Source organism: Gossypium hirsutum, chromosome A09 (genome assembly GCF_007990345.1).
Source record: "Gossypium hirsutum isolate 1008001.06 chromosome A09, Gossypium_hirsutum_v2.1, whole genome shotgun sequence".
Taxonomy (NCBI): Eukaryota; Viridiplantae; Streptophyta; class Magnoliopsida; order Malvales; family Malvaceae; genus Gossypium; species Gossypium hirsutum.
In genome coordinates, this window is record NC_053432.1 from 82,105,778 (window position 1) to 82,116,080 (window position 10,303).

Here is a 10,303-nt window from a genome sequence, read left to right on the forward strand (position 1 = left end):
AAATTAATATATTATAAATTTAATTAAAATATTTTTATTATATAAATAGGAAATTCTAAATATTTAATTTATAATAAAATATTTCACAGTTAGATATATACTAAATCTATATACCAAAAAAAAACATATGCTAAATCCAAATATTCTCAATCTAGCTGTTCTCAAGTACACTAATTAATCATTTCAATTCAACTTTGATTTCGTCTTCTTATTATATTATTAAATTATTTATTATTTTATTAGTATAAAATTAGGCCCAATCTAACATCAGTGATGAAGTATGAACAGTGAAAAGTAAGCCTAAGTGGGTCCAGGTGGAGCCCACCACTTTTTTTTTATTTTTAATTATTTTGCCCTTTCTTCCTCATTACGGGAAAATCGCCCCCACAAGCAAAGGACAAATTTGTTGTTTGTTGATGGATCCTTAGGTCCCACCAAAAGCTTTTATCATTAAAACAATAGATCACAGCCGTCCATCTTTTAACTCCCTATTTGATCGGACGTTCACCATCCACACTCAGATCCCTTTCTTGATAGCTCACTTTGTTTGACCACACCCGAAAAAAAAACATGCTTATTTTTTTATTAAAAAAAGAACTAAATTTCCAAACTTTGACTGCCCTGCTGTCACTTCAATCGAGGCGCTCTTCGTTGAAAATAGACATTCGCCCCTAATTTACCCTTTTACCCTTTTACTAACCAATAAATAAATAAATTCACTTAAATCAATTTTATCTAAAATAAAAAATATTTTATTTGATATCTTATTATTCAAAGTTAAATTGTGGTCTTATTTATTTCATTATACTCAAAATCTAGAATTTAATTTTTATATTTTAATTTAAAATATTTTATTTTTCAATGCTATTTAAAATGTAAAATTATGATTATCAAAATAGTATTTTTCATTATTTTTAAAATTTCACATCATCTTAATAATTTTTTAATAGTATCAATGATTTTAACTAATAATAATATGAAAAATAATTAAATTATATTAAAATATAGAAATTAAATCTTTAAATTAAAATACAATACAAGCACTATTATTCAACTACTCCTAAATAATGTAAGTACTTTTTTTGTACGAAATTAAAGATTCATAATCAAACAGTCAAATTATAAAGAAAGAAAATATTTTTTTTTGAAAATGTTATAAGCTTCTTTTTTTTAAATTTTAGTTTTAATTTTTTTGGGAATATTTTTTAATTTTATTTTATAATGAACTAAGAAACATAATAGTACATAAAAGTGGAGGACAAAAGTGTAAAACAAAGAAATGAGAAACAGATTTCTGTTGCAAAGAGATTTAATATTAATGACTTGGGATATTTAAATCTTAAAATATATTTGAAGCGTTCATACTATTTGTATATTTAAAATTTAGTATTTGTATTTTTTTTAAAATATTTTTATTTTTAAAATTAAAAAATCAGATTAAATTATTAACACGATTAAATTTTTTATTAAATTTTATGGTATAATATTTTGAAATTGAAAAAAATATTTAAAAATGACATTGTAATAGATTTAAATTTAACAAATAATTTTAATAGTATTAATAACTCTTAAAAATTATATCAATATTTTAATTAAAACAAAATATTTATGCTAATTAATTCACATTGTAAAAAAAATTGAGATACTAAATTATTTCAAATAGTTAATTATATAGACTGAATCTTAAATTTAAATGTAAAATAGGAAAATGATCTTTATTATACAATCTAAAATTTAAATAGAGCATAAGAATTAAAATTGAAAATTTACCATTTTTCTAGTACAGAAATGGAAAGTGAGTGGGTATTCCACATGTCAGCATGAGGAAGGTTCTTTGCACCTTCCTTCTATATATTTGCATTTGTTGATAGGTTAAAATTGAGATTTCGTATTTATACTCTACAAAAAGTTAAAAATTTAATTATTTTATTTTTTTAATTTAAAATTTTTAATTCAATAATTATTGTTACTTTAATTTCAGTAAAAAATAATATATTTATTTTCTTTCAATTATATGCAATGTCATGTAAAAATAGTCTAATTAACATATCAAATCGAAAATTTTTGATAAAAATATTTAAAATATTAATAATAAAATTGATATTTTTAAATAAAAATAAAATAGGTTAATTTTTAAAATTTTTAAATACAAAAATTAAATTTTAAACTTTATTAACAACATATTTCGAGAATGTTAATAATAAAAAAATAAAATTTTAATTGTTAACTAAAATAGAAAGTTTGGTTGGTTTAAGACTTTGACCAGTACACATTAGGCTCCATTTATTTAATTATAAATAATAATAATAATAATAATAATAAATATAAATAATATTGTTCTCATCTTCCGCCTACTTTTCTCTCTTTCCCTCAAAAATCTGTCACACTCTTTAAACGGCTTTTCCCATTAGCTTTCTTTGACTTGCAAAGGTGTTTTTTTTTTCTCTTCTTCAATCAATCAACCAAATACCCAAACAGGATTTCTGTGTTTTAGCTTTCACCGTTTTTGCGCCTTCTCGATTTCTCTCTCAAAAGTTTTGCTTGTATGACATGCTTTCATAAGGTTTGATTCTTTTCTTCTTATGTTGTTATTACTGCTGAAAATTCATTAATGATTTCAGATTTGGTTTTGCTTCAAAATTGTGTTTTTTTATGCTTGATTTGTTTCTTCTGTTATTGATTAAATGTGTGTGCTATTAGCTCTGCTTTATGTTAAATCATGCATATCTGATTAGAGATTGGTAGATGTGATTTCTTTTCTTTTTTTCTTACGATTGGATTTTATTTTGGATCTGAGTTGAGTTTTTTTTTACCAGATGCTGGTTTGAGGCATTTACAATTTTTGTTGTTACAAAAATATATGTTGATTTGTGGAACTTTGGATATTTTCTGGTAGATTAAGAAAGAGAATTTTCCCTTCAATTCTATGTACGATTAAATTGGGTTGTTTTCTTCTATATGATTGATGTTTGTTTTGTACTTGTGGAGCCATGTCAAAGGTTTAGTGATAAACATGCATTGGAAGGTTATAAATTAGTTTGTCAGCTTATGCACTGAATTATTTTAGTGTTTTAAGTAGTTTTCTGCCTTGATAAATTAGAGGGGTAATGTGTCACATTTAGTTAATGTAGTTGCCTTGACAAACTAGTTGGAATCGATGCCTCAGTCGAAGAATTGATGCACATATTGTGTTGAAGATATGGGGTTTAGATATCATTTCGATCGATAACCGCTTCATGTAAATCGTTCGGTAAATGAAGCTTTAAATTGTGTCATAAATGTTCCATGGTTCAAAATTTGTAGTCTAGGCACCAGGAATTTTGGATTCTGTTACTTTCGTTGGTGGATATGAGTTGTTTGTCTGATATGGTAAGACAATGAATTACTCGAATCCGTTTTTCGTTCTACTCGTACCCTGTTTGCAATAGTTATCTTATGCCTATTTAGTAGAATGATTTCTTTTCTCACTAACTTGAAACTTGTATTGATTTGTGTGCTTTCTTTTTTTTTTTCTTCTGGCAGAAACATACAAGATTTAGATATAGTTTCTGGAATTTGTATATAGGATGGGTTGTTTTGCTGTTTTGAAAAGTAAGAAGAAAAAGTCCGAGCAGTCAGTTTTTGTGAAACCTACTGCTCGCAAGGAGCAGATGCCCACCACACTGCCTGAGCCCCAAGTTCAGACCCGATCACTGCAATCTGCGCCCCCGAGTTTTAAAACCAGAGTAAAACCTATTCAACCTAATAACAAGGCAACCAGCAATAGGACGCGCACATTATCTGCTCCATCAAGTCTCAACACCGCAGAGCAAGATGCGCTTGTGTCAGTTGAATTTGAAGAACAGGAAGAGTTAAAGAGTTACGTTGGAGTAGCAAAGGAACAGCGATCGCCAAGTCCACAACCACTGCCGCTTCCATCCCCACGCAGTTCTGCGCTGAAGACAATGGGAAGCTTTAAAGCAGGGAATGTCACTGGCCCTCTTTTTGCCTCTGGACCACTGCCCCTGCCTCCCTCTGGAACACCACGGAACTTCTCTTATGAAGAAATTTCAGCTGCTTGCCATCATTTCTCTTCTGATCGATGCACATCCGAGGGTCTTTCTTCTGTTATGTATAAGGCTTCTTTTGGAGATGACTCATCAAGTTCAAAAAAGTTTGAAGCCACTGTTACTCGCCTTCATCCATCCACTCAGGTACAAGAAAATTTGCACTTATTCAAGTTTATGGTTTATGGCAGACTCTGCATATTGATTCGTGGTCTCCAATTTAAAGGAAGAAGGAAGTTGGTAATTTAGATTGGTTTGCATAATTTTCATGATCCTTCAATTCTCTGCTATATTAAACGAGAAACATTGTGTTATTGCCGGTCCTTTATGTTTTATTTTCCTATACATTCAATTTCGATACTTTGCTAATGGAATATGGTTAACACACCTGCCTCTCATATGTCTGCCAATAGTTGAAATTGAAACTATTGCTATCTGACTGCGATGGCAAAATGGATTTTATCAAGTGTGAATATTGTGCTCGTTATGCTGCAAAAATTAATGGCTACTTTTAAAATCTCAGTCTAACTTTTTCTTTCCTGTTTCCTTATAGGGTTTAAGGGATTTTATAAATGAAGTAAATACTCTTGCAGCATTGCAGCATCCAAACCTCTGTAAATTGCTTGGATTTCATGCGCGTGATAGTTCAGAACAAAGAATGTTGGTCTATGAGAGGCTGTTTCATGGAAGTTTAGATAGGCTTCTGTATGGGAGATCAGATGGACCACCACTTGATTGGAATACCCGAATGAAAATTGCTTTATGTTCTGCACAGGGTCTTACTTTCTTGCATGAGGAAGGACCATTTCAGGTAGTTCAAAATATCTATGTGCTTCTACATATCGAGATAATAAAACTGAATGAGATCTTGTCATGTGCCCCTATGCTTGAACCTTGATCATGTGTAAATGGAGATGGCAATTCTCATAGAAATAAGTTCTGGCTTGCTTGACGTAGTCGTTTTGGGAATCTGCTTTTGTTTTCCCAATTACTGTTCTGGTTTTATGCATGCGTAATAATGGAACTTGTTCTATCATATGCAGGCAATGTATAATGAATTTTCAACTGCCAACATACAGATTGACAAAGATTTTAGTGCAAAGCTTTCAGGATATGGGTGTGTTGGTCATATCCTAGAGGCGGAAGAGATTGCTGCTAATTCATTCGTAAATCATCCTACCTCGAAAACACCATAAAAGTAACTTGTTTGGGTTATTTGTTGTTTATTATATCTCCATTGGTGCAGGCTGTGGCGAATCTGTCAGTAGAGACACTGGAGAGAGGATGGCTAACTCCAAAGAGCAATGTTTGGACTTTTGGAATTGTCCTACTTGAATTACTTACCGGCCGGAAGAACCTTGACACCCGTCATCCCAGGGAAGAGCGGAACCTAGTGAAGTGGAGTCGACCATTCCTAGCTGACGATTGTAGATTATCACTCATAATGGATCCTCAACTCAAAGGTCGTTTTCCTATGAAAGCTGCACGCACAGTAGCCGGCATCGCACAAAGATGTCTCCAAAAAGACCCATCAGAGAGGCCTACCATGAGAACCATAGTTGAGAATCTCAGAATCATCCAAGACATGAAATATTCCTGTCGGTTTCCTCTCCAAGAGCCCGCTGCAATTGCTGGAAAACACATGTTAAGGTCTCCTAGTCTTAACGGGATCATCACCCCTGCTACTGCACCCAAGTTCGGTTTCTCACCGTCACCGCCATCAGGAATCCGGCTATCTGTTTCTCCTGCAAGAGCAGCTGCTTTGCCTTTGACGCTTCCACCGCGAGCTTGTTCCTCTACCCTCTCACTCGAGGAACTCGAAAGGCAAGAAAGTAGGCGATCATCATCATCGACAACCCTTAGAAGGGCTAGTGTGGAAGGATTTTGATTGTTTATAGTATGAACATTTTTTTTTCAATTTTTTTTCTCTTAAATTCAACACCAGCATATAGAATATAAAAGATGTGGTTCATCCACTCATCCCTCTATATTTAGATAATGAAATAGAGAGGATGCTGTTTTTTTGTAGATATGAATGCATAGCTTGATGTGAAAATGGGTCCATTATTTTCCTGAAATCCAGAATGCAATCATATATTTATATAAATATATACACAGTATATTATATGTTCATTTCATATTTGTGTCTAGACAGAATTAGCATCTTTTATGATTGTCCACTTTCTTTTTCGCTTTTGAAAATTATTTATTTTATAATTTTTATTTTATTATTATAACATTTTATATTATTTTTGGATAATTTTAGATAAAAATTAAATAAAACAATTTAAATATTTTATTTTTATTTATAGAAATAATTTATTACAAATATAATGTTTTTCTTTTAAAATCAACATTTTTAGCACAATCAGCTATTCATTTATCTTATTCGGCTTTTTTGTTTTCTGAAAATTTTATATTAAATAAATGTTAAATATGATTATCAAACATAGTTTAAAATAATATTTATTTGTTTTTCAAAATAAAAAATTCTAACACTTTTTCGAATTATAACTTCAGAGGCCAATAACTAAAGCCCAAAATATATACCCATCTATATATAATATAATATAGAGTACTTTTTTTTTCATTTCACTGTTGCTCTGATCTACAGCTTCTATGGTTTTGTGGAAACCTTCATTCCTTGTAAGTACGCTCTGAATATGGTCTAAAATTTCCATTTGTTATTTTCCCAGCATGAAACTGCTTGCTGTAATTTTATTTATTTCATTTTTCTTCTATATCTTTAAGAATCCAGTCTTCTTTCACGTGTTCCCCATTTTCTTCTTGTTACTTCAACATCTTGATGATCTTTTATTGTCTTCTACGTTTGGCCAACTTCCAAGCCAAGAAAAAAGAACGGGGAAAAATCAGATCAGTAAGATTAACACATATTTTCTTGTGCAAAGTTCTTTGTTCTTCCTCTATCCATGCATAGTTTTCTTGACCACCAATCAACTAGTTTCACCATTTTATATCATCTTTACATTAGTTAACACAAAATCTTGAATATGCTTATCGCCTTTGCCATATGAATGCTATATGTATTGGTTGGTCTTGTCTTGCAGATTGTTGTAGCACATAGCAGATGGTAATGGCTACTAGGTGGAAGAAATACAGTAAGCGCAATACGTACTACTTCAGATATCGCCGACGTCTAATTTTGGAAATGTATAGGAAATACAGCCAACGCTATAAAGACTATTTACGTTACCAATTAAGGAAAACACTACATCTTGGAACTCGAAACGATTTCATCAGTTTCCGTATTCCCTCCTATGGTCGTTTCCCTAATCTGAAAGTCCTAAACCTCAAGCTCCATCTTACACTACCCAATAGCGTGTTTTTGAAGAGGTTATTTCGTAGCTGTCCATTGCTTGAAGACTTGTATATGGATATTACTTGTGTAGACAATTTTGACCAAACTTTCAGATTTTGTATACCAACTCTGATACTTTTGCAGTTGAAATTGAATGCTGATGAGTTTGACAGCTGCAGGCATAAAGAGTTTATCATCAACACCCCAAACCTTGAATCCCTTTCCATTACAGATCCCTCCTTATCTTGTTTTAGGATTCATGATATAGTACTCCCCTCACTAATTCAAGCCAATTTGTCCATTGGGAAGTCTAGTTACGTCCATGATTTTCAAGTTTCCAAGGACGAAGCTAGCCGAGTGATGGAAGCTCTCAAAGGAGTTAGAAATGCTATAGATCTAACTCTTCCGTTTGGTACTACTTCTGTATGTGTTTCTTCTTAATTTGCCTTACATGTGAATTTAACTAAACCCGAAACCTTAAACCTTTAAAACTATTTTGTTATTGTTGTTGGTTGAAGGCTCTCAGCTATTGTTTTGATGATGGTGATGATTTCCCAATATTCCCATGTTTGCTGGACCTTCAGTTGGGTATCGATTATTGCTTTGGATGGAAATTGTTACCCTACTTCTTGGAAAACTCACCTGTTTTGCGATACATTTCGTTGTATAGGGTAAGTAATTTTTTATATGTGTGTGTGTGTTTCAAGGTAAATGGGTATGGTTACATACATAATTTGTGGTATATGTAGGAAAGTGAGACGAAATATACTACAGCAATTGCTGAGGGGAAACATAAGGAAGCTGATGATACATATGGTTGGAAACCACCAAAGCAAGTACCAGAGTGTTTAATGGACAGGCTTAAGAACATCGAGGTGAGGAATCTATGGAGAAGAAAATCAGAATGCGAAGTGGTGAAGTATTTGTTGGAAAATGGGAAAGCATTGGAGAAGATGAGAATCAGTTTTGAAGAGGATGGTATTAGTGATGAGATAGATGAAGATACAATTGAAAACTTTCCAAGGGCTTCTGAAAGTATGATATTGAAGATTTCCGATTAATAAAACTTTTTACTTTTGGCTGAGAAAAAAGAAATTTCTGGGAGTATATACTGTAAAAGTGAAACGTGATGTGAAGGATGTATACATTTTGCTGCTTTTGTTTTGTTAATAATTTCCCATTGTTACATTTGTGATTCTAAGGGCTTTGAACCTCGATCCAGTGACATATGAATGTACATAGTATTAATTTCTTCATTTCTCATCCAGAAAATCTTCGACCTCTGCTTCTAGTAGACAGATTCCTGCACTAATAAACTGTTAAGTTCCGACCTCAAATCAAGCAACAGTTGGTCAGAAGGCTGCTGCCACCGAACATTATCCATGCGCTTCTTCAAACCACTAATCCTAGAAGCAGAATTACCAGGAAGATGCTTCAGCCACTCAAGCAACGGTATACTACAAGCCGTAATCTTATAAAGCACGCTCGCATTGATCAGTTAGCCCAAGTTCGGGTAATCACATCATCAAATCCCGTCTCCGGAAGCCATGTATTCTCAAAGCGGAAGCGCTGAACACGACAAACTGGGAGCAGCACAAGATTAAGCAATTTCCTATAAGGGAAAAGGTGGAACCAGCTGGGGCTTGCAAACGCCCTATCAAGCGTCTCTAAAACGAAACAATCCGAGCCCCGAACCCGTAAGCGGAATTTCAACCAAATCACAATTAGCAATACATTCTCGGAATCCCTCGTACCACCTTGGCGGATGCTCAGCACCACCCCACATATCTGTAATCGAAAGTAAATTATTGAAGTCGCAAATGCAAACCCGGGAACGAGTATTCAAAGAACGTAACAAATCCCAACTAGCACGCTTTCTAGATGCCTCAAGAAAACCATAAAACCCTGTAAGCTTCCACTTAGCATCATTCAGGCCATCTACAAGCAAATCTATACTATTATTTTGGGTAACCTGTAACGGTGACCTTATCACTGGAGTTCCAGAAAACCAACTCTGTCAAAGGAGACCAACCAATAAAAAAGAACCTTAAGTAATTTTCTTTTTCAAATTATAACTATAGCCCAAATTATATATCTATCTATATCTAATATAAGTTTAGAGAGTAACGTTGCTCTGTTCTACTGCTTCGATAGTCTGGAAACGTTAATTTCTTGTAAGTATGCTCTGAATATAGTCTAAATTTTCCATTTGTTATTTTACTAACATGAAACTGCTTGCTATAATTTTATATCATCTTCACATTAGTTAAACAAAATCTTGAATATGCTTATCGCCTTTGCCATATGAATGCTATATATATTTGTTAGTCTTGTCTTGCAGATTGTTGTAGCACATAGCAAACAGAGCAAGTGGAAATGGCTAGGAGGAAGAAATACAGTAAGCGCAATACGTACTACCTCACATACAACCGACGTTTAATTTTGAAAATGTATAGGAAATACAACCATAGTTATAAAGACTGTTTACGTTACAAATCAAAGAAAATCCTACTTCTTGAAAACGACCTCATTTTCCATATTCCTTTCGGCGGATGTTTCCCTAAACTTAAAGTCCTCAACATCGTCCTCCATCTTACATTACTCAATGGTGTGTTTCTGAATAAGTTATTTCAAAGCTGTCCATTGCTTGAAAACTTGTCTAGATAATTTTGACCAATCTTTAAGATGTTGTATACCAACTCTGAAACATTTGGGGTTTGACTTCAATGTTGATTAGTTTAAGAGCTGTGGGCATAACGAGTTCATCATAAACACCCCAAACCTTGAATACCTTGCCATTAGAGATCCCTCCTTATCTTCTTTTAGGTTTCATGAAACACCCACCCTAAGTTTAGCCGACTTGTCCATTGGGAAAATTAATTACGTCCATGATTTTCAAGTGTAAATGCTATAACTTTATTTCTTATGTCTTGTACAA

At 32.8% G+C, this 10,303-nt stretch overlaps 2 protein-coding genes across 3 annotated transcripts; both read left to right on the top strand.

Annotated features, from left to right (window-relative positions):
- The first annotated feature begins 2,343 nt into the window (after window positions 1–2,343).
- Window positions 2,344–6,184, top strand: LOC107928565 (probable serine/threonine-protein kinase PBL1). The gene is made up of 5 exons (XM_041077213.1): window positions 2,344–2,563; window positions 3,523–4,193; window positions 4,600–4,857; window positions 5,090–5,212; window positions 5,293–6,184. The coding sequence occupies exons 2-5, from the start codon at window positions 3,567–3,569 to the stop codon at window positions 5,932–5,934; spliced, it is 1,650 nt and encodes a 549-aa protein (XP_040933147.1). The 5' UTR covers window positions 2,344–2,563; window positions 3,523–3,566; the 3' UTR covers window positions 5,935–6,184.
- Window positions 6,185–6,618: 434 nt separating this feature from the next.
- On the top strand, window positions 6,619–8,535 carry LOC107928499 (F-box/FBD/LRR-repeat protein At3g52680). 2 transcript variants are annotated; one of them, XM_041077214.1, is made up of 5 exons: window positions 6,658–6,692; window positions 6,893–6,924; window positions 7,115–7,788; window positions 7,884–8,036; window positions 8,115–8,535. In XM_041077214.1, the coding sequence occupies exons 3-5, from the start codon at window positions 7,135–7,137 to the stop codon at window positions 8,424–8,426; spliced, it is 1,119 nt and encodes a 372-aa protein (XP_040933148.1). In that variant the 5' UTR covers window positions 6,658–6,692; window positions 6,893–6,924; window positions 7,115–7,134; the 3' UTR covers window positions 8,427–8,535. The 2 variants fall into 2 exon arrangements, with proteins under 2 accessions (XP_016715224.1, XP_040933148.1); XM_016859735.2 differs by lacking the exon at window positions 6,893–6,924 and having other exon boundaries at window positions 6,619–6,692.
- The last annotated feature ends 1,768 nt before the right edge of the window (window positions 8,536–10,303 follow it).